This window comes from Mustela nigripes, chromosome 4 (assembly GCF_022355385.1).
Source record: "Mustela nigripes isolate SB6536 chromosome 4, MUSNIG.SB6536, whole genome shotgun sequence".
NCBI lineage: Eukaryota > Metazoa > Chordata > Mammalia > Carnivora > Mustelidae > Mustela > Mustela nigripes.
Genome location: NC_081560.1, coordinates 154,945,965 through 154,970,106, shown reverse-complemented (window position 1 = coordinate 154,970,106; position 24,142 = coordinate 154,945,965). Strand labels below are relative to the sequence as shown.

General features: G+C 42.1%; 2 protein-coding genes and 1 long non-coding RNA gene across 7 annotated transcripts in view; 2 read left to right on the top strand and 1 right to left on the bottom strand.

Moving 5' to 3' along the window:
- Positions 1 to 9,392, top strand: part of CSGALNACT2 (chondroitin sulfate N-acetylgalactosaminyltransferase 2) — a 44,205-nt gene extending 34,813 nt beyond the window's left edge. For 3 of the 4 annotated variants that reach the window (XM_059398056.1, XM_059398054.1, XM_059398050.1), the window contains 2 exons: positions 1,862 to 1,943; positions 7,227 to 9,392. In XM_059398056.1, coding sequence (XP_059254039.1) covers positions 1,862 to 1,943; positions 7,227 to 7,519 — 375 coding nt within the window. In that variant the 3' untranslated portion in view covers positions 7,520 to 9,392. Of the gene's footprint in view, positions 1 to 1,861; positions 1,944 to 6,008; positions 6,129 to 7,226 lie in introns of all 4 variants that reach the window. The other variant, XM_059398051.1, reaches the window with a different exon arrangement.
- Positions 7,387 to 24,142, bottom strand: part of RASGEF1A (RasGEF domain family member 1A) — a 41,845-nt gene continuing 25,089 nt past the window's right edge. The window contains exons 5-13 of one of the 2 annotated variants that reach the window (XM_059398058.1): positions 23,651 to 23,872; positions 22,966 to 23,040; positions 22,520 to 22,612; positions 21,953 to 22,055; positions 21,786 to 21,865; positions 20,831 to 21,022; positions 19,808 to 19,931; positions 19,257 to 19,329; positions 7,387 to 7,474 (exon numbers count right to left, since the gene is read on the bottom strand). In XM_059398058.1, coding sequence (XP_059254041.1) covers positions 7,426 to 7,474; positions 19,257 to 19,329; positions 19,808 to 19,931; positions 20,831 to 21,022; positions 21,786 to 21,865; positions 21,953 to 22,055; positions 22,520 to 22,612; positions 22,966 to 23,040; positions 23,651 to 23,872 — 1,011 coding nt within the window. In that variant the 3' untranslated portion in view covers positions 7,387 to 7,425. Of the gene's footprint in view, positions 7,475 to 17,099; positions 18,952 to 19,256; positions 19,330 to 19,807; positions 19,932 to 20,830; positions 21,023 to 21,785; positions 21,866 to 21,952; positions 22,056 to 22,519; positions 22,613 to 22,965; positions 23,041 to 23,650; positions 23,873 to 24,142 lie in introns of those variants that run through there. The other variant, XM_059398059.1, reaches the window with a different exon arrangement.
- LOC132016601 (uncharacterized) lies at positions 14,931 to 17,587 on the top strand. Its single transcript, XR_009403952.1, has 3 exons — positions 14,931 to 15,077; positions 15,800 to 16,019; positions 17,499 to 17,587. It is a non-coding gene; the product is annotated as an uncharacterized LOC132016601 (long non-coding RNA).

The window sequence follows — 24,142 nt, the reverse complement described above, 5'->3', positions numbered from 1 at the left end:
GGCCAACCATACTGTCCTCCTTCTCTTGTCTCCCAGCACCCCTCACCACTTCTCACTCTCCACATACCTTGCTTCATATTTCACTTAGAACAGAGAAGCAGACATTTCACTTCCTTATTCTATCATAAGACTCATCAACCTCTCTCCATTCCCAGTGGAGGAACTGCACACATCCCTTCATAAGGCCAACCTGTCCTTTTCTCTTGGACTAGAGCTCATCTTTCATGCCTAAACAAGCACTCCCCTCCAGCCATCCTTCACGCTCTCCTATCCTAACATTATGCTTCTTCTAGATCATTACCATATGCATACAAAAGAACTGTAATACCAATTATCCTTTAAAAATGTTAATAGCCCTTTCTTTCCACAGGACCTCATTCCTCTGCTCTTGCCCTTTTTTTCTCTGCTCTTGCCCCACTCATTCCCTTTCTGCTTCATAGCCATCATACATGCTACCCTCTTTGCCTGGAATGATCTCCTTTAGATATTTCACAGCTCACTTCAGTATTTCATTAGGGCCCCTGCTCGAATGTTATCTCTTCAAGGAGACCTCATATGGCCTTTATATCCAAAATGGGCTTTCTGTCTCTCATGGTCTCCCCTTCTCCTACTGTATTTTTCTTCCTAGCATGTATTACCACCTGAGATATATATTTATTTATTTGCTATTTTTCCATCAAAACAGAGGCTCTGTGATGGCAGAGACTTTGTCATCTCTATTCATTGCTATGTTCCTAGCTCTCAATACCATGTCTGATGGGTAAAAACACTTGCTGAATGCATGAATAAAATAAAGAATCTTTATCAGGTGTCAACTTTTACTTGATTCTGGGGTTATATATCATCAGAGCCCTGATTTTCTTTTTATTTCTCTGTTTGGACTTCAGTGGTGACAATTTCATTTTAAAGGACTATAGCAATTCCAAGCTTCACATCTATACCCTATACCAGGAGTTGGCAAACTTATTCTGTAAAGAGCCACAGAGAAATATTTTGGCTTTGCAGGCCATATAGCTAAATCCCTGTTGCAGCTACTCAACTATGCCACTGTACCATGAAATACACATAGACAGTTTGTAAACAAATGAGTATGGCTGTATTCCAATAAAATGATTTTCAAAAACAGGCGGCAGGCCAGATTTAGCCTGGAGGCTGTAGTTTGCTGACTCCTGCCCTACACCATCCAAAAAAAGCAAGTGTCTTTTCTAGTAGTTCTCTCAGAGGAATGAAGGGGCCTTGTTTTCCAGAGTTCCCAACAACCCTCCCCTTTTACCATGTTGGCCTGAATTTTGTCCAGTTCCTGTTAGTCAATCAATTCCTGCAAAAACTGGGTGACACTGTGCCACTGATACAGGCATGGTCCAATCTAAAGCTGTGGGTGGAAGGAGCTTCCCTGAAGCTCATGTGCTACATGGAGCCAAGTAATTGCCAGAGCAAAACTGTACACAGTTAGGTAAGGAGCAGGGAGGTGAATGCTGGATAGGCACCAAATAAGGTCTGTACAGAATTAATTACAGTGTATTATAGGATGAGTTGTGCAACTGCTATCCTCCAAGAATGGAATGTAAGCTCTTTGAGCTCAGGCACAATACTGTTTGGTCATTAGTAACCCAGTTTGCACCTTGCCAGAGGGCTTAAATTCAGCTAAATTGAATGTAGCAAGAACCCTTTGCTGACAGAGAGTACTGTATTTTTGTTGATTTTATTTTTAAGGATTTAATCATGTGAATGCATGTGATCCATTGTCAGTCACAGAAATGACAGGAAAAATTGTTATTTGGAAAGTTTTAATTTTTTTCATTGTTGATTAAAACTTCTAGTTCTTGAGGTATTAAATTGAATTTATTTTTTTTAACTGAAGGTTCACAAAAAGGATTCTGGCTTTTGGCGAGATTTTGGCTTTGGAATGACTTGTCAGTATCGGTCAGATTTCCTGACAATTGGTAAGCATACCTTATATTTATGGAGGGGGTATACATATTTACTGTTGTGCTTTATGGCATTTTTCTCAAAGGCCTCAGAATCAAATATTTTCCTATTAAATTATGAATGAGATTAGCTAAAAAGAGGCATCTAGAGGTGTGAAAGGCAAAGTAAGTTTATAATTAATGTCTCTAAGTAGCAAAAATGAGATCATTTTTAAAAAGTAAAATAGAATATTTACTTGTTTCTTTAAAATCAAAACACTAGTTTTTTAAAATCATCTGTTTGGCTTGTTACCAATATTTACAGTTGTTACAAATACTCTTACAAAAGATCTCTACATAACTTTGGTGTTGTGCTCACAGATTGTTACATCTGGAAGTAATGTTAGATTATCTAATCCAAGGGCTTTTGCATTTTTTTAATTTAGAGATGAAACCCTCTTTAACTGTCTATTGAACTATTAATGAAATCCTAGTATTTAAAACAAATGAAAAGATAGCTTATCTTTCTAGCTCTGGTTGAAGTTGGAATGGGGCACTTGGAGTCACTGGCTTAGTCATCCACTCCTTGAAGCCAAAATAACCCTGAAGAATCTGGTCTAAGCCTCCTGCCCCACTCTAGCTTCAGTCTTACCCAGCAAAAAATGCATCAGAGTATGGTTTAAGAAAGCAGGCTGAAACCTGATTCCATGTCTCCTAATCAGTTGGTGGCTACACTTCCATAGCATATAAGAATGTATTTTATATATTTATGCGTGTGTGTGTATATATATCTAGATATGTATATATACATAGATGTGTATATATATCTAGATATGTATATACATCTATACATAGATATACATATTTACATATATATACACATACTTATCTATATATACACATGCATATACTGGGTTTTTTTATATTTTGTAATAGAATATATTTTGTGTACTTTTTAAGTCCATCTTACATTTATTTTTTATAATCAGCCATTTATTGTGGAAGTTCCTTCACCTTGTCTCTTTATCATTGTAACATCTGAATCATGCAAACAGCAAATAGTAACAAAAGGACTATTAAGTTAAACTAATGCCCTTTTCCCTGATTTCTGGATTAATAAAACCGGAAGGATACATCACTGCTTTCTAACCTGTGTTATTTCTCACTGCTCCTTTCTCATTATCTTTTTCCTCATATTCCTATTTGGTATGTGTTGGTATAGCTAATAGTGTTCCACATTTCTCTGAGACTCTGTTCTTTTTTCATTATTTTTTATTATTATTATTTTCTTTTTTTTTAATTTTCATTATTTTTTTGTCTCTGTTCTTTGGATTGCATAATCTCAATTGGTCTGTCTTCAAGTTCACTGATTCTTTGTTAAGATCTAATGAGCTACTCTCATGAATTTTTCATTTACATTGTCCTTTTTAACTCCAGAATTTTTTTTTTTAAGATTTTTCTTTTAAAGATTTTATTTATTTATTTGACAGAGATCACAGGTAGGCAGAGAAGCAAGCAGAAAGAGAGGAGGAAGCAGGCTCCCCGCTGAGCAGAAAGCCCGATGCGGGGCTTGATGCCAGAACCCCGGGATCATGACCTGAGCCAAAGGCAGAGGTTTTAACCCGCTGAGCCACCCAGATGCCCCATAACTCCAGAATTTCCACTTGGCTCTTTTTATATATGTAATTTCTCTCTCTTAATTAATATTTTCTATTTGATGAGACATTGTCATCTTGCCTTCTGTTACTTCTTTAAGCATGGTTTCTTTTAATTCTTTGAACATATTTATAATAGTTTTGAAATTGACATCTGGGCCCTCAGTTTCTCTTGCCTGCTTTTTCTGGTATATGGATCACACTTTTCTAATTCTTTACATGCCTCATAATTTTTTTCTTGAAAACAGGGCATTTTAGGTAATATATCATGGTAAGTCTGGATATTGATTCCCACCTGACTCCAGGGTTTGTTTTTTGTTCTTTTTTTTTGCTTGTTTATTGACTTGACTTTACTATTTTAATGAATTTTATCTCCCCCTTCCCCAGCAATATGAAGCCTCTCATGTCACTCCTTGGGGCATGGGCACAGTCAACTCTGAGATGACATGGATTTAGTAGGGCTCTCATTTTTAAGATAAATAAATAAAATAGAAAGACTATTTATTTGAGAGATAGGAGGACCAGGGGGAGGGGCAGAGGGAGAGGGAGAAGCAGACTCCATACTGAGCGTGAAGCCCAACACAGGGATCAGTCCAGGACCCCGAGGTCATGACCTGAGCTGAAGTCAGGTGCTCAATCGACAGCCACCCAGGTGCCCCTAGTAGGGCTGTCTTTTATGGTCTCTGTGCCTTTGTTGATAACACCCCCACTTGTTAGGCTCCACTCATTGCTCTCTTGTTTTTGACAGTGCTCTGGGGCATAAAAATCACTGTGCAGTCTGACCCCATTAAATTGAACCCTTTTGCAAGGTAGTTTTTGAGGCACATCTTTGAGTTTTGTTCAGACCTCAGGAGGGTTCTTCTTATCTCTCTCTTTCCCTGTTCTCTCCAGTAAACTAGCTGGCCTGCATTTTAGCTTATTGCTCTAATGGAGCTGTCAGCCTTCTCTTAATTGCTTACCACCAAAATCTCCATTATGTTCAAGAGCCCCCTTAGGCTTGAACTTCTGCACAGTTTCAAATAAAGTCAGTTCCTTCGAGAAGAGCTTTGGAGCAGTCTGTTCTTATGCACTGGCTCCTCCCCAGGGAAAAGTCTCCAAGCCTCCTCTGGAGCTGGGGATGGAGACACTGACAAACTTCTCTCTCCCCTGCATTAAGAGTAGGACATGGGGTGGAGGATCAGGGGTCCCACTACTTCCTGGGGTATATCCTCTACCTTATGACTATGGGCTGGAGGAGAAAGGGAGCCCCTGTCTTCCCAGCAGCACTTGTTTGGAATTTGGCCTCTTTCATTTTGGAGCTTCTGTTCCTTTCTCTCTTTCCTCTCCTTCTGATATTCCCATTATACATATGTTATACCTTTTGTATACAGTTCTTAGAAATTCTGTTCTGATCTGGCTTCCCCACCGCCATCCTCTTTGCTTTTCTTTTGCCTTTTCAGTTTTGGAAGTTTCTCTTGACATGTCTTCAACCTCAGAGATTCTTTCCTCAGCCAATACAAAGGCATTCTTCCTCTGTTACACTATTTATCTTTAGCATTTCTTTTTTATTCTTTCTTAGAATCTGTCACTCTCTGCTTACATTACCCATCTGTTCTTGCTTGTTGTCTACTTTTTCTGTTAGAGCCCTTAGCATATCAATTATACTTGTTTTAAATTCCCAGGCTGATAATTTCAATACCCCTGCCATATCTGAGTCTGGTCCTGATGCTTGCTCTGTGTCTTCAATCTGTTTTTTGTCTTTTGGTATGCGTCATTGTTTCCTTCATAGCTGATTATGATATATTGGGTAAAGGAAACTGCAGTAAATAGGCCTTTAATAATAGGTGGTGAGGTGTGCAGAAAGAGGAAACATTCCGTAGTCCTGTGATTAGGTCTCAGTCCTTTAGTGAGATTATGTATCTGGACCATTAACTTCACAAGTATTTCTCAGACACTGCCCCCAACCTTAAGTGAGACAGGATGACTAGTGTGGGCTGAAGTTGAGTATGTCCTTCCTCCAGGTAGGTTTGACTGTAGTAAAATAGTTTCTCCTGAAGGCAGGCCTTGTTAAGAAGAATAAAGTGCTCTGGCATGTTTCAGAATGATTATGTTCCCACTGCCCTTGCTGAAAACACTAGGGGATTTTGCTCCAGTCTTCACAGTGAGAACCTGCTAGAGCTCCAGAAGGTAAAACTCACACATGCATAGGGACCCTCCCACGACCCAGAATTTTCAACTCTCAGGCTTGGTCCTCTGAGCCTCTAGCGATTCATCATCTATAGTTCAGACTTTTTTTTTCCTACCCTAGTACTGGTTCCCCTAGAGATTTCTAGTGGTGGGTTTCTGCTCACATAGTTATGGTTCTGTTTTACCTGCCTGTCTCTCCAATTTGCTCTGTGACCTTATTTCTTTGAGGGATCTGAGAAAATTTGTTTATTTTTCAGTTTGGTTTTTTACTTCTTGTTAGGACAATATGACTTTGAAGCCCTATTATGCTGGACCAGAAACTGGAAGTCTCCCATTTATTTTAAGTATCTACACCATTTCTAATATTTGAAGACCTTTTATCTACAAAGAAGAAAAACCAGTATGTATTAGACATAGCTTTTAGTAAAGCTGTGACTATTTAAGGTAATACTTTTCAGAGATCTCAGGATTATTGTCATCCTGTGAGTATGAATCTAAGTAGCATATAATTATTTGATAGAAGAGATAATTTGGAAACCTAGCTCTTAATTGAAGAATTGATTTTTTCTTGGTTTTTAAGAACCTTTGCTAATTCTCAAAAAATTCCAAATGATTTGTGTTCTCCATGCTTTAGAAAGTTTGGTGTTCATCTTAAGTCAGTTTGAAAATAGTCTCAATTTTATCTCCCATTTCATGTGTTCACCCAGTCCAGTAAGCCATTTGCCACATCACTCCATCAGAATTGTTCTGGTAGGTAAGGTTATAAGTGATATTTATGTTGCTAGGTCTATTAGTTGTTTTGGGGGGGGGGTAGTTAATTTATTGAGCAGCACATGCTTGACCGTTTCTTCCTGAAGACACTTTTTTTCACTTGACTTCTCTGATAGCTCATTCTTCAGAATTTTCTCCATCCTCTGGGACCATTTTTCAGTCTCTTTCTGATTTATCTTTCTCTGCATGTTTAACCTGTACATATTGGTATTGCTTAACATTTAGATCTGGGCCCTATTTTCTTTCTAAACTCCTTCAGTAATTTCATCCATTCCTGTGACTTTGAATCACCTGTGTGTCCATTCTCAAATGTGGATGTTCAAACTAGCCATTTCTTCTGTTTTCCACTCTGGAAAGTTGTCTGTGACCCAGAAAAACTTGTTATCTCAAAGGATAACTGTATTAATTACAATATTGATAGTGCTGAAATTATGGATAATTTCTATTTCCTTCTACTTTGACTTTCTCTAGATTTTCTATATAACTTAGACATTTACAAAGCATTCTTAAATATTTAACTTCATTTTGATACTCTGAACAACAGGCTTGAGCTCCTAGATCTCAGCTTCTAGCTGGACTTCCAAACCAGAATGTCAGTCCTCTATATCAGATATCTTTGGGCTGTAGTGTGCCATCTCATTTGAAGCAGAACATCTTAATTCTTATCAGGGTTGACTGTGATCTGGCTATCAAATATATACCTATAGTGTCAGTTTTCATCCTGCAGGTGGATTTGACATGGAAGTAAAAGGTTGGGGTGGAGAAGATGTTCATCTTTATCGAAAATACTTACATGGTGACCTGATTGTGATTCGGACTCCAGTTCCTGGCCTTTTCCACCTCTGGCATGAGAAACGCTGTGCTGATGAGTTGACTCCTGAGCAGTACCGTATGTGCATCCAGTCCAAAGCCATGAACGAGGCCTCTCACTCGCACCTGGGAATGCTGGTCTTCAGGGAGGAGATAGAGACGCATCTTCACAAACAGGCATACAGGACAAATAGCGAAGCTGTCGGTTAACATAATCACTGGCACATTAGTCTGAACCAGAAACCAGCACTATTTATTTAGCCTTAATTCCAATTCCAGATGCAGTGCCTCTTTCAGAGAAGACATGCTTATCTTTTGTGTTCTTTCTGATATTACTTTACTTAAGCAGTTTAACTTGTTATGAGAAGAAAAAATCAAGTATTTCAGTGCAAAGCCTGTTTTGTGGGCATACCATACTATGGAATCGCTGACAAATCAAAATCTGGTGTTTGCCCCAAAAGTAGTTTTGAGTTCGTTTCTACCCTGTACCCATGTTCTAATGTGCCCTGATTGCATATGGGTTGAGGGTTGGAATGGTGTTGTGCTCATGATAGGTCAGGAGCATCCAGCTCCTGCAGAGAGGAAAGAGTCAAATTTGATGCAGTGTGTAGACAAGGGTTCTTCCCCTGCTGACCACCAAGGCAACTTGCTTTTAAATTAAGATCTTTAGTCAGTTGCCTGAAGAATTCTTTTTCATTGAAGCAGAGGATGACTAAATGACACATCTGAAATTCACAGTCAATCAAAAGAAATAAAAACCCCTTAAACTGAATGTTGCTTATCTCCCTTAATGTGTTTTTAAATAAATGGATGATAGTAGAAAATACTTAGCTTAGAATCTATGACTTGATTAAAACTGTAATGTGTTGTTATCAGGATTAGTAGTCAACATTGTTATAAATTATTTTAAACAAATAAAATGGAAATGTCTTTAATAGAACATTTAATTGTGTTGGAGCATAGGGCACTAATGATATCTGGGAACATCAGTTTACATGAGCCAGGGTGCTATCGGGGCCTTCTTATAGTGATTCAGAATAGATGAGCATAGCATGGTGTTGCGTGTTTTTTGCTTTGCATTGTCTTATGTAGCATGAATCCATATGTATTTATTATCCTTCTTTTTACAATATGTTAACAAAAGCTACATCTCTGTTTATATTATGATACTTTGAGTTCAGTTTCACTGAAGGGAGAAAAAAAAAATTTAATGAGGTATACCATAAAATTATACTGACTTGAGAAAAGAGGTGAAGGAGAAAGTATGAATAGAAATCTGAATTACAGAATATTTTAGAAAAATCTATTGTCTGCAGATAGAATAATATTTTAACTGAGGTATAAATTATGTTAATGAGACAAGATGAATAAGAAGTTATATTCAGATAGAACTGTACTATGTTATTTATCACACATGGATCTTTTACCATACGCTCCATTGCTAGATTCAGAAATTGGAGATATGGTGAAAGGCATGCACAGATTTTGAACCTTTGGCTTTCAAAAGGGACCTATATTGTATTCTTTCTATTTGTATATAAACCCCTGAGAATTCACAGAAGAAAATCTACTCTTTTTACTCAGTGAATCATATCACCTAAAGTATAAATCCCAAATTTCTTGGTGCTACATGAATTCACTTTACAGTAATTCTTAATAAATTATTTGTACAAGTTTTAAGTTGGGTAGCATTTAGGCTTTTTTAAGATGTGTAAAATGTGCAGAATTATTAAGGCCAATATCTCTTTTTACATACAATTATTTATTATGAAGACCAGTGAGTGTAGGTATTTAAAGTGAGAGAACCTAATTATTTGCAAAGGTAAGTTGCAGCTTGTTTTTTTGACAGAATCAAATGACTTTACCTTAGTGAGCTTTCAATTTAAAGATAGAAACTAAGTGATGGAAACAGTATATGCTATGTTTTTGACATTAAACGGTACCAATAAAGTATTTTATTACCAAAAGCTAAATGAAAATGTGATAACTAATTTCTCTCCATTACAAAATACCATAAATATGAAAAAGTATAAAAGATGTAATTGTGTACTTTAAAGAATAATAAAGCAAACAGCTACCCAGATTAAGATAACATATTCAGTGAAAGGCCTTTATGGGCCTCTTCTTGATCACACACCCTTACTCTCTGTAATTGTAACCATTCTGATTTCTGTGATAATTTTTCATTTGTTTTTCTTAGTTTTCCCAACTGTTATATACCTCTACCCAAAAGACTATGTAGTTTTGCCTGTTTCTGAATTTATTTGCATATTATTTCATTATCTATTCTCTAACTTTCATTCAGTATTATATTTTTGAGGTTCATTCATATTAGTCTCAAAATTCATTTTTATTACTGACTAGTATTCCACTGTATGAATATACTAAATATTCAGTAACTTTATTTTTTTATAGATATTTGGGCCGTTCATAGTTTGTTCTTTGCTTTTTGCTATCAGAAGCACTATTGTCATGAATACTGCTTTACGTGTCTCTTATAAGTGTACAAGAGTTTCTCTAGGAATAATGATGCTGGGTCACCGTTTGTGTGTACATTCAGTTTCCTTTCCAAAATGGACCATCTCCAGCACTGTGAGAGAGTTCATTTTGCATCCTTGGCAACACTTAATTTTGTCAGGTTTATTAATTCTTGCTAATCTAATAGACCTTAGGCATGAATTGTAGTTATAGTTTGCATTTCGGTCCTCTTGCCCATTATTATCAGTTCTTAGGAATTTTTCACATATTCTGGATACCAATTCTTGTTGGTTAAGTATCTTTTCCCAGAATGTGGCTTATCTTTTCCGATTCTTGGTGGTACTTTTTCATTAATAAAAATTGACTCTAATGGGACTATTTTTTTTCCTTTATGTATTCTACTTTTTAATTACTGGCTTATGACCTCATATTAAGGAAAGATAACTTAAAGCTGTTATTCTATATTGTCTTCTGAATACCTCATATATAGCTTTGCTTTTCCTAGTTAGGTCTTTAACCTAACTGGAGGAGCTTTTTGTGTATGACACAAGCCAAGGATTGCATTACACTTTTTTCCACCATCATCTTACAATATAGTCCATATTTTACCTGCAGAACCACTCTCATCCATCAGATGTCCAAATGCACAGGTCTGATTCTGGCTCTCATCTGTTCAGTTAGGCTTTTTGTCCATCACCATACTATTACATCATGGTCTAAATTACTTTAACTTAATACAAGTCATTATCTCTGAGAGCTAATCCACTTGCCTTACTCTTAAAAAGATTGCCATGGTTCTTTGTAGCCCTGGCACTTTGACATAAATTTTTGAATAAGCTAAATTTCACAAAACTTTCATGAATTTGATTGGAATCTCATTGAATCTGTAAGATCACTTTGGGGGAAATTTACATCTTTATGATACAGAGTCTCCCAATCCTTGAACATGACATGTCTGTTTAGGTCTTTATTGTCTTTAAATTTTATACTTTTTCACACAGTGGTTTTACATGTATTACTTTATAGATTTTTCCCTAGATACTTTGCATTTTATATGCCATTATAACTATCTTTTTTTTAATATTTTACTGGTATTTAGAAGTCCAATTGCTTTTGGGTTCAGCAGCCTTGCCAAAATGCTTAATTCTGGTAATGTATTTCTAGTTTCTGTTGTGTGTTTTCTGTTATGCAGTCATATATCTATGAGTAGTGAAAATTTTGTTTCCAGTTTTTATATCTTTATTTTTCTTGTCTTACTGTGTTTATTGGTATTTTATTATGCAGTGTTGACTAGAAGTGATAATAGTGGAGTTCCTGCCCCTGTTTCTGATTTCAAGGGGAACACTCTCAGTGTTTCATCAGTAAGTATGGTATTTGCTGGAAGTGTTTTTATAAATACCTTTTATCAAGTTAAAGGAGACTACTTGGTGAGTTTTTATCATGCTTGAGAGCATTTATCAATACTTTTACTGTATCTGTTGAGATGATCATGTGATTTTTTTTCCATCTTTGATATATTAAATTGAGTTCATCAGTTTTCTGAAGTTTCTTGCATTCGTAGGGTAAACTCGTCTTTCATGATGTATTATTCTTATTATACATTGCAGGATTTGGGGGGGGTGTGTGCGCACACTTCATTTGCATATCTGTATATACTCATGTGGGTGTGTGTGTGTATGTATATATGTTTCAGGTGTTTTTCATCTGTGTTCATGAGTAAGAATGCCCCCTTCTTATGTTTATTGGGCTTTTTTTTTTTTTTTTATTAAGGTTATGCTTGCCTGTAAAGTACATTACAGGTGTTCTTTCTTACTGTTTCTAAGGAAGTTTTGTAAGACTGGAATTACTTCTTCCTTGAATATTTGGCAGAATTACCTGAAAGCCACCTGACTTTGTTTTGTGATGTTTTCTAAATGGGAAGATTTCTGATCACCAGTTCAATTTATTTAATGATTGTAGAACTATTAAGATTTTGTACTTCTTGGGCACCTGGGTGGTTCAGTGGGTTAAGCCGCTGCCTTCGGCTCAGGTCATGATCTCAGGGTCCTGGGATCGAGTGCCGCATCGGGCTCTCTGCTCAGCAGGGAGTCTGCTTCCTCCTCTCTCTCTCTCTGCCTGCCTCTCTGCCTACTTGTGATCTCTCTCTGTCAAATAAATAAATAAAATCTTTAAAAAAAAAAAAAAAGATTTTGTACTTCTTTAAAGTCAGTTTTGGGGCACCTGGATAGCACATTGGTAAGCATCTGACTCTTGGTTTCAGCTCAGGTCATGATCTCAGAGTCATGAGATTGAGCCCAGATTCGGGCTCTGTGCTCAGCATGGAATCTGCTTGAGATTCTCCCTCTCCTTCTGCCCCTCCTACTCTTGCTCACTCACTCTCTCTCACTCTCTCTTTCCAAAAGAAATAAACCTTTTTTTAGAAAAAAGTCAGTTTTGATTGAGTTATGTAAGATGTGATCTAGGAATTTATGGTGATTAGTTTGAAAATTTAGATGAAATATACAAAGTTGTTTATAATATCCTCTAGTTATCTCTACTATGTACAGGATCTATAGTGAATAGCCTTTTCTTTCATTCCTGGTATTGTTTATTTATGCCTTTTGCTTTTCCTGCATTAACCTTGTCAGAAGCTGGCCAGTTTTTTCAGTCCTTGTAAATAACTGATTCCTACCAGCCACATTTGAGGGTTCCAGTTGTGTCACATTGTCCCAGCCCAGTATTTTCAGTGTTTTCAAATTAGACTCTTTAATCTCTGTTGAGTATGCACCGTTACTTCATTTTGGTTTTATTAGTTTAGTTTATCACTAGGGAAATGATATTAATTATCTTTTCATATGCTTATTGGCCATTTGAGTATCTTCTTTTATGAAATGCCTAGTAAATTTTTTTTTTTTTGCTTTTTTAATTGCCCTTTATTTAAAGATTTTATTTATTTGACAGAGAAAGTACAAGCAGGGGGAGAAGCAGGCTTCCTGCTGAGCAAAGAGCCAAATGTGGTGTTCAGTCCCAGAACCCTGGGATCATGACCTGAGCTGAAGGCAGACGCTTAACCAACCTGAGCCACCCAGGCGTTCCTTCATTGCCTTTTTTTAAATTGATAGGATTTACTTCAGTATTCTGGATATGAGTCTTCTATCAGATTTATGTATTGCAAATATTTTCCCCTAGGCAGGGGACTATTCATTCTCTTAATGGTATCAGTTAGTAAACAAAAACTCTTAATTTTAATAATGTCCATTTTATTATTTTCTTTCTTTTATGGCTAATGATTTGGCATCCCAATTTAAGAAACCTTTGTCTAAAGTAACTTTGACAAAGCAAACTTTGTCCAAAGTAAAGAAGAAATTTTCATATTTTCTTTTAGATGCTTTATTGCATAAGATTGCCTATAACCTCCCTTTCTCGTCTTTGTTGAGCCTTTCATACTTAGATCTATGATGCATCTGGAAATAATTTTTGTATATAGTGTATGATTCAATCTTTAGAATCTCTTTCAGTGAAGGTCTGCTGACAGAAAACTCCATTTGGTTTGTAAGTATCTTTATCTCATTTAAAAAATATTTTTTGAAGGGTATAGAATTCTGGGTTGGGAATTTTATTTAGCACTTTGAGGTTATTCTACTGGGTTTTTTTTTTGGCTTCAGCTATTTCCCTTGTGAAGTAAACTGTCAGCTTAACAGTTGATACTCCTTTAAAAGTAATCACCCTTGTTCCCATGGTTGCCTTCAGGATCTCTTTATTTCTCTTCTGTGTCGCTATGATATGTCTGTGTGCTGGGGTTTTTGTTTTTGTTTTTGTTTTCTTTTTTTCTAATCCTGCCTGAGATTCTTTGGGTTCCTTGGAATATTCTTTTATCAATTTTGAAATATTTTCAGCTATTATATTTTTATTATCTCTATCATTCTTTCTTTCAAAAGCTCTGAGAACATGTTAGATCTGTTGTTGTGTCCACCATGCCCTTTGTTTCTTAACCCATTTCATATTTTCCAGTCTTTTCCCTCTGTGTTGCATTCTGGTAATTTCTTCAGAATTATAACCAAACGAATTTGGGGAAGAACCTTTATTTGGTTCTTCAAGAAATGAAAATGAATTTTTAAAAATCCAACAGGTAGATTAAACAGACACATCTAATAAGGAGAGACTTTTAAAACTAGAATCTCAGAATGTTTGCTTTTGCTGGCTAACTTAGAGATAGTACCCGTAGTTCAGAGCCACATTAAACTAGATTTTCAGCTTAACGTTTTTTTGATCAATGTGATGTTTGCTGCAAAACTTAATGAAATTCACTGACTTGCGGCTACAAATTATCAGTGGTAAATTTTCCCAACCTCCATTCAGTGCCAAGGTTCAAAACAGGCAGTTTTCTTTAATCCCTTTAATGAGTTTGGGGGAGAAGCATTTTATTGCAAGTTCGCTGTTATGGTGAAGGGTCGTTCTTCAGGATGTCAACTTTATGGGCTGGGGTCTCCTATTTGACCCCTCTTCTTAGATATGCCCTGAACTTTCTTCTCTATCCTCATGTAGACTTGAAAATGGAAGCTCATAATCCTTGCCCTCAAGGCAGAAGCTGGCTTCAGAGTTTCCTTCAACCTCTCTGGGGTTTTGCTTGGGTATTTACATTTTGCGTAACTTGAGCAGCTGATTTCCACAGGCAAGCACTTAATCTCATGTTGCCAGATATAGGTGCCTAACTTTCTCATACATTTTTTTAAGATTTTATTTTTAAGTAATTTCTACACCTACTGTGGGGCTCAAACTCAGAATCCCAAGACCAAGAGTCACATGCTCCCCCAGCTAAGCCAGCCAGGTGTCCAATTTTCTTATATTCCTGACAACACTGTTTCCTCAACATTGTTGCTGAAGATCCATACCTAAGTTTAAGGTATGTTATGATAGATATTTGGGCAAGGAGGGATGGCAGCACCTTCTTCACAGTATCATGACTTACTTTCTGGGAATAAAAAGAGAAATTGTGTTGGTATGATATAAGGTTACTAGCCTATATATGGGGAATAGATTTTTCATTTAGAGAGTAGTTTGAATCCCAAGTTTGTGGGAATTTTTTCCGTATATGTTTATATACCTGTTAAATTTAACACTTTAAGTGGCTCATTGGTAATGTTAGAATATATTGACCAGGACTTCAGTTGTTCCTTTGAGAAAATCAGTTATAATTCTTTGTTTCACTTTTCCCAGGAGATTCTGCTTTCTGCAGGAGAAGTGGGGTTTAATCTCATCAGGGGTGCCACTGCTAATTCCCTGCTAACACTGACTGCTTCTGATGAACCAGGTACTACACTTTCTGCCATGTATCGCTACAACAACCCCATGAAATGGAGAGTATTGTAACTTCCTTTTAGTTATGAGAAAATGGAAGCTGTAAAGGGTAAACATTTCCCTGGATACCCAGCTTGGAACAGGAAACTAGGACTCAAATCCAAATACTTCAGCTTCTGATTCCTTTGCTCTTATGCTTATCCTGTCTTGCCTCCCTGGAGAACATGACGCATACTTTATGTACAGGTATAGTGGTATATATTTCACAAATAATCTAGCTTTGTCATAGACGTCTCTTTGGCCTTAGGAGAGATCCTTAGCTTATTTCCTGTCACAGCTGAAACTGTAACATAGATTTTTGTTCCTGAAATATCTGTGTGAAGTGAAAGGTAGCATTCAGTCATCATATGGTGGTGTTAGGAGCTGCACACCATGCTAGTTGCTGGCCACACAGCTACACAAGTGGCTCCTACACAGCAAGCCAAGAGTAAGGGTAAGACAGATGCCAGTGGTATGACTTGAGAGAACAGGTAGGGCCCAGAGCACAGAGCACCGTTCACCAGGGAAGCTGTAAGGAGACTGGAAGAATGTGCATGTGGGCAGGACCACAGTGTATTAGAAGAGGTGCAGTGTGCCTGTGAAGCTGACTGCACCTGGGAGAAGTGGGCTGTGAGAATCAGCAGGAAAGAAAGCTTTGAAAACGTGGTAATTTCCCACCCCCATGTTTCCCTTTAGCGAGCCTGCAGTGGGGCCCCGAGAACAGTTCGAGCAAGTTTCCAGCGCTGCTGACACTGCTGTCAAATAGCCATGACTTGAGAAGCACTGCCTTGGAGGGACTAGCCCACAGGTGAAGGACAGCACTGTAGCTAGCCTGGTGAGCTCAGCACCCACTCCCAGTCCAAGCTCCATGGCAAAGGCACACACCAGATGATGGGCTGCACCTTCTTCAGCTGAGGTAGGTAGAAACTTTCAAAAATAACTTTACCAGGAAATTAAGAATTCCATTGAATTATAAAGACTTAAAAAATGTTGTCATTTACCCAAAACCCATTTAGGCATCTTCATGTATGTCTCTTTTGCTCCATAAACACCTAAGCACCTTTTGTGTGCTGTCCGCTCCACAAGCCACTGGAAGGGCAGCAGGTAACAAAGCTCCACCAGCCTAGTCTTCTGTCCAATAAGGTGGCCACTAGCTATTTAACCTAAATAAAATTAGAAATTCCGTTCCTCGGTTGCATTTTCACATTTCACACTTTAGTGCTCAGTACCTGTATGTTACCAGTAGCAGTGCAGATACAGAGCACTCCAGCACAGAGAGTTTTCTGATGGGCAGTGCTGGTCCAGTGGGTATAACAGACACTGAACGCATTTACAGATGCACTGAGTTAGCGCTAAGGGAGCAGGGTGAGGTTCATGAGCTGTAGAGTAGAGCTCATGCAGCCTGAGCATTGTTGACACGGTGGCAGTGGGACAGACTAGAGAGGAACAGGTAAGGGTTTGCCTTCCAGTCTAATATCTCCGTTCTCTTCCTTCAATTCCACAGACTGAGTCCCTTTCCAAAATTCCTTTCTTTAGTGTTCTTGAATGTGACTGCACAACAGAAAGCACCATCTAGAACTGCATTCTGCAGACTGTTCTGCAGAAAGATGTCCAGAGGTGTCCCCAACTTCCCTTGCCCCAGGAGAGACCCAGTGCCCATGGGCACTGACAGTTCTGATCAGTCCTGCAGTAAAGGAGCCTTTACAATCTTATTTAGGTTAGATTTCCCAACTTACGGGGCCATGTGATACAATCAGCTTGTGATACACTTTTGGATCTTAGTTTGAGGAAAGCAGACTAGAACATGTGTCTTGTATGCTTTGTCTTGTTTTGCATTATTTATTTGAAAAGCCCTTTGTCAGAATGTGTTGTGTAGATGAGAATTCCTTGCTCATTCCTTGAAAGGCCATGGAGGACCTAGACATCCCCACACCTCCTGCCAGCATCCAAGCCATCAGGCCTCGCCAGCTACGCGCAGAGAGCAGGCAGGCAAGGGGAGCAACATATTCTTTTATTGATGCAAGTAGGTCCAGTCACACCAACAACTGATATCCTGCGTTATGGTACAGCTTTGTACTCAGAGTTCATCTCATAATACCAAAACATCATAGGGTGTGTATCAAACCGGGAAAATAAAGTAGCAAACATAGACACTGTATCAGGTAGGTACTAGAACTGATGACCCAGTGGAGCGCACATTGACATGAAAGCTCCTTAACGCAAGATGGAAAGTGTTCTAACATTGTATTCCAAATATATATTCTCGAGTTTTTAGCCTTTGTCTCAAATACATAAAGCAATATGTACTATCAAGATACAATATGTACTATCTAGAATGTCAGAAAAGTGCGAAAACACTGTGACAATACAGTGTGAATAATCTTGCTCCACCCAGGGCTGAGGGCGCCATCAGCTGTGGATTGCGGAGCCACCCTTTCCTGAGGCCTCACCACCACATCTCCAGGCTCTCCTAGGAGCTTTGGGAATTAGCAGCTAACTGCCCCATCCTCACTCAAGCATCTCAGCTTCAGGCTCCTGTGGGAGGAAGCCAGGCATGCGGAGAGCAATAAGGGTGCGTAGCTCCAAATCTGCCTGTGCAGAGTGAAAGCCCCCCTGTGAGGGAGGGAGAGAGAGTCAGAGGGGATGGCCCACCTCTGGCTTTTAAGGGACCAGGACTTGCCGTCCCACAGCCAGAAAAACAGAAAATGGAGTGTACTCCTCAAGTTTGGGTGTGAAAAATACCTCCAAATGCTGGGCAGTTTTATGTGAGTGGGCTCCAGCAGTGTGGTCTAATTTTCTGTTTCAGATTTCCTTAAAGGAGGCCCTTGACCTAGAGGAACGGAGAGGGCAGTCCGCTAGAATACCAATTTGTGAGTTGTTTCTTTTCACTTTGTACTGGAGTTTGAAGAACTGCTTTAAATGTCCCCATCCTTCAAGTCTACTTTGTATTCTCTTCATTACAGCTCAGTGTACCTGTCACAGCCTGGAAAACAGACAATTCCATCACACCCTCCCCCCGATATTATTTTAGATTTTCTCTTTTCCTTAAAATGTAGTTGAACAATTTGCCAGACATATTCCAACAGAAAATGTGCTGCCCGATATCACCCTGCCCCTCCCCAACCCCCTAAATCCCTGATAAAGGAAAATGAAAATGTAAACTTTGGAAAGCCTGTGCTCAAGGTTTGCTTCTAGAAGTATGCAAATGAAGCCCCCTGGCCAGCCAAGCCCTTCCTGCTGGACTCTCTCTGGCCTAGGCTTTGAGAGCAGGTGCCTTGTCACCCAGGGCAGAGCTTTCCTGGCATTTCCCCGGCACTGGCTGCCTGAGGGCTAAAAGAATGGAGTGGGAGACCGGCCCTCCAGTACTCTCTAAGGCACTAACCCCGACATCAGAGACACTGGCTGGAAGGGCGTCCAAGCAGGCAGGGCTCACATTGGTTTTGGTTGGGTTGTTTTTGTTTTTTTTTTTTTATATTTTTTCATACGATGTTAATAAAAGTAGAAAATAAAAATCTACATTTCATTAGAATAAGATGTTATCATGGATGCCATCTCCCATGATACTCTTTCCCACCCCTCCCAAATCAGGGCCCTGCCCTGTTATTTTAAAATAAATGACAAAAAAAAAAAAAAAAAGAAAGAAAGAAAACCTTGTAAGTGCCAAAAGTTGATGCATGAAATAATTACTTTTTTTTTTCATAAAAGTTATATACAAAATGGACCCCAACCAGTGAGGCCTCCTCATCTCAACCCTTATCGATCAAGATTCAAACTCAGTGCACGTGTGTGCTTCCTCCATCGTCTGCAGGCTGCATCCGTGCCTTCAGGCTCTGTTAAGGAGAGTGGTCCTAGAGGTAGGCAGGGCACAAGGAAATGGTGAGGCGGTTGGCAGGCCCTTCCCCTGATCAGGTAGAGGGCAGGCCACACTACTTGGGGAGGGCCTGGATTCTAAGAACCAGCCATCAGGGGGAAGGTCAGGAACCCTGAGACCGAAGCCCTCAGCCTCCCACCAACTGGCAGCCTGTGTGGAGTTACCCCTGGCTGCCTTTCAGAAGGGCATGTCCATCATGCTCCCCAGTCCTCTCCCTTCCTCTAGACCCAGGCATGGTACTGGTCTCAAGGGCTCACAGGCCTATCCCTGGGGCTCTCTTACCTGAGAGTCTTCCAGCTATCTTTTTCCATGTGGTTTTCAGGACCTTCACTTTCAAAGGAGGCGATGAAGAGAGCTGAGAGATGAAAAGCCCCTCAGAACCCATGTCCCCATGCAGTCAGTCTGCCTACCACACTAGTTATCCCTTCCTTTCTAGGGGAGCAGCTGGGCCCAGGCAAAGACTGTGACCTCAGGTCTGAGCCTTATCACAGGTCTCTATTGCCTGGAGTTCTGGGCCCCATCAGAGCTGCCACCTTCCTGCTTAGGGGCTGAGAAACTTCCTGGTTCTGTAGCATGAACCCAACCCTGTTCTGGCCCTCTCAGGTGGCTTCCAGAGCCCCATCTCTCCTTGTCCTCATCCTGTTGTCCACCCACAGCCCACCCTCATATACTCACCCCTATGGGCTGAGCTTCACCAGTGTGGCACGGGGACTGTGATCAGGCCTGCTTCCCAGGGCAATCCCTTGAGGGCAGAGGCTCGGGATGTGGGGGAGTCAGAGTGACATGTACCATGTGGAGAGGTGGGTGTGCTGCCACAGAGAGCTGGGCCTCACCTTCCTCGCTGTAGATGGGTGCCGTGAGCAGGTAATTCTGAATCTTCTTGTCTTTCTCGAAGGGACACTCAACCTGAGTCCATGTCATGAATTCATGGATCTGTCTGGAGATCTCCCAAAATTTCTAAAGATACAGAAGACCAACTAGATGTTCATAGGTCACCTTAAGCTTGAAATCCTTCGTTAGGGCAAGGGATATAGGTTTTGGTTTCATTCTGCATCCCAGCAAGATGGGACAGTGTCCCTACTCAGCTGACTTTGTGGCCACTGCAGCACCTGATGTAACTTCAGAGCCAGTAAGTGTACCCAAGACCACTCTGTCCTGCCCTCCGCCTAGGTCATCAGGCTGCAGCAGGGTCTGTGCCTCCCTTGTGCAAGACCTGAGAAGGCCCCATGTGGAACTCCAAGCTGAGGCAGGTATGCCAGGCACACCCAACAAGAGCACCACCAACCAGAACATGCCATGATCTCACTCTTCGGGGCCGTGTAGGGATCCCTAACCCCTTCCGACCCCTAACCTGTGTGAGGTAAACACTGGACAACCCCACTTCTACACCTCCCCAATCACTTTTGTCCCACTTTCTGCCCTTGGCCATCTACCCTTAGCTTCCATCTGGAAATCTGCTACCTCTAAGGAGCCCTGCTCAAGTCCCTTCTTGCCTCACTCCCAAATGCTTTCCTCACTCCCAGACCCTCAGGAGTAGCCCCTTCTCTGTCTCCTTGTTGAGCTCAGCCTTGGGACCAGGATCCTGGGTAAATACAAATTCCCTGTGGCTCCAAGCCTTATTACCAGATCATCTTCCCAGAAGGATTGGGGACACTCTTGTACCTCAAAAACAGCACACACAACCCACCCTGGAGCTTTCGGTCCTAAAGGCCTTTCTTTGATAGCACCACTGCCTTACAGCTCTAGTGGGACAAATTCTGCCTGCCTTAGGTTAAGACTGAGGGGTCTGTCCTGCCTTGTGGTGGGACAGTCTGCCTCCCCACCCTGCCCGAGGATCACAAGGGGGCTGAGCTCACCTTGAAGTTAACATGCCCGTTGGGAAGGTGGTTGGTATGGATTTTGTGCAAGAAGTAAATGTCCTTAACAAAAAGGTTGAACACAGGGATAACAATCTTTTCTCGGCTGCTGTTGGCCATCTGGGACCTTTGCGTGGCCCCCTGCAGGGCGGTACGGTAGTTGCAGAAGTTGCTGGAGGGGTCCATGTGGTGCTGTGGGCAGACAGGAAGATGGGGTGGGCAGTGTTCTCCCTGCCCCTGTGACTTGCTCAGAATGCTCCTTTGCAGAGTGGAAAACAGTGATGGGAAGGCCCTTCCCCACTGAACAGCCCTGGATGGTCATCAGAAGAGGCCTCTTTTCTAGGATTGGGCACCTGGCTCAGTACAGGGTTTGAGTCTAAGCATCATCAGGAGAATTGTAGACAAGTCTCACAGCTCACACACACGAACACACGCATAGACCCACCTCTTCCCTACCTCTCCCCTGCCCTTCTGAGCCTGAGTCTTTCAGACTTCTTTCTTTCAGAACCTTGCTTTGTCCCTCTACTTGGGCCAGCACCTCCCAAAGCTGACAACGTCCACAAGACATTTACAGAAAGTGGCTTCTGTGATCAAAAATCGGGGAAGGCTATAAGTGTCTACTCTTGGGCCACCCAGATGATCCAGGACCATAGGAATTCAAGCCAGGAAAAGGCCAGTCAGCTTAACATCATCTAGCACGGGGCTCATGGGCACACTTTTGTCAAACTACTTCCTAAGCACTCTCCAGAACTTGCTTTAGGCCATGCCAGTGCTGACTAAAGTCCCAAGGGCCAAGGAGGGCTTCAGCTACCTACCTCCTAGAGCAGCCAGGCCAGCTCAACATGCCCTCCGAAACCAGATGGCACTGTGCTCAGTGGGTTCTGAGCAAGGGGGCAGAGCATGATGTAGGTCCACCCCTCTGCAGGCCAATGCAGGATGAGGCTGAGGTGCTTACCTCTAAGACATCAAACTTGGCTGTCTTGACTTTGGACCATGTTTTCTTCAGCCTTGCCACAGGACTGAGGTTCATGCCAGCTGCAGGGAACAGCAGGTAGGGTCAGGGTGGGGGTAGGCAGGCCATGCAGAAGCTGGACAGGAAGCCCCTGGGGCCTGGACACTCACAGATGATGGCCATCATGGAGTTGAAATTCCCGATGTTGAAGCACTCCCGGGCCACATCAATAAAGAACTCTAGCATGCGGGTCCGGTGCTTCTTCTTCACCACCTTGAGAGCAGCCAGACAGCCTCAGGGTGAGCCCACCACAGGAGCGTTCCCCTCCACCACCCGCCCCTGAATGGCAGCCTGGACAGGAGCTACTCTGGGCCCTCAGAGCTGTCCCACCCAGGGCTGGGGAGGTGCTCATGAGCTGCAGAGGTAGGAATGCAGCTGTGGCATTTTCGATGTTGGGCAGAGGGGCAGGAGAGCAGTTTGAGAGGATAGGGGAGCCCCAGATGAACTCGAAGACCATGCTGGTGCACTCCATGGATGGTCTCACAATCACTATGAGATTGGCCAGGGGGTGGGGGGGGTTGGGGATGGGGTAACAGGGATGTTGGTGGGCCTGGCAATGGAGGCTTCTGTCTCCACTTTCATTATCTGAGGGATACAGAAGTCAGAGTCTCAGGCAGCCCCGTGGGTTCGGAGAAGTAACAGTGCCACCCCACCCACAGGGGCCATGCAGCGCTTACCCGGCACACCTCGGTGGCCACTAGCATGCTAAGGCAGTTGAACCAGTTGTCATAGGCCTCCAGGCTATAGGTCTTGGTCAGGTCCCCTCGGCACTGGAGGAACACAGCAGGTCACAGGGAGCCTGAGCACCCTGCCAACAGGTACTGCCCCACTCCTACCCCCCAGAAATGAGCAGGAGCCATGGCCAAAAGAGACAGAAGGTGACGGTGGGGTGTGGACAACTGGACAGATCTGGTTTCCCAGGATGCCCCCCTCCTCAGGCTCCTGGGAGCACTGGCCCCCTTCTAGTGTGTATCACCCTGCATTGCTGTCTGCTGACCCCTTGGGGCAGGCACCAGGCCAGACCCATATCCACTTGGTTGTGAGATTGCCCTTCCCTGCATGGGGTATATACAGGTACCAGGCCCACCCTAAGGCCACCCCAGAACCCACAGCAGCCCCTCACCCTGTGCTTGTCCCGAGAGTCCATGTGGCTGACAATCTGCATCAGGTCCTCAGGGTGAATACTGCTGACCCTCTCCTAGGATGGGCAAGGAGACAGCACAGGAGAGTGAAAAGTCTGTTATTCTTGGGCAGGCCCCACAGTCAAGGTATAAGCCACGTTTAGAGTAGCAGTCAGGACCTTGCAGGTGTGTGCCATGACCCCCCCTTGATCACGGCACCCAGCCAGTAAGTAGGCCCTGCCTGCCCCTCCCCCACCAAATGTACCCCCCAAACACATGGGGGTCTGAAAGACACTGCCCTGAGAGGGGAGGAAACAGGGCTTCATGTGAGTGAGGCAGAAGCCTTGGGGCAGTGGCTGAAAGGTGCAGGGTACCTTCCCAGCCCATAGCATAGGCAAGATGAGGGGACGGGGGTGGGGGGGGAACTGGCTCTCCCCCAACAATCCCTTAACCTCCTGGGCTGGTCCTCCATCTTGGAGCCCCTGTACAGGGCTGCTGGGATCCTAGGGACCCAGAAGCAGTGGTTGGACCTAGCAAGTAAACTTCACGCAACACCCCAGTCTGACCAGCAGAGGAGGCCCTGCAGCACTGTGTTCAAAAAGATGCTGGGGCTGGGAGGTCCAGTGGCCTTGAGTGAGCATTGGTGAATACACCCAACCCCAGGCAGGGCCCCACTGCAGCACTGACCAGCTCAATGTGAGTCAGCTGCTGGGCCAGCACCAGAGGGTCACAGCACACGCCCAGGATGTCCTTCTGAGTGGCTGGCGGCTTAGCCTTGAGGACAGACCCTTTGTCCATGGCTGGTGAACGGAGCTTCTCCCGCAGCTCCTGAAGCTGGTTTCGGGCAGCCAGGGACAGCAGCAGGCTCTGTGTCATTTGGGCAATGGCCTTCTTCACTGTGCCATTCTCCTGTGGGGGGAGGGGACAGTGAAGGTGCTGGTGTGGGCTGGAAAGACCACCATCTCTCCCAAGGAACCCATCTCCTCTCTAAGGATACACCTAACTTTTTTTAAGATTTTTAAAAGATTTTATCCATTGATTTGACAGAGACAGAGTGAGAGAGAGAACAGGGAGTGGGATAGGGAGAAGCAGGCTTCCCACTGGGCAGGGAACCCGATGTGAGGCTCCATCCCACATGACCTGAGCCAAAGACTGATGCTTAACCTGCTGAGCCACCAG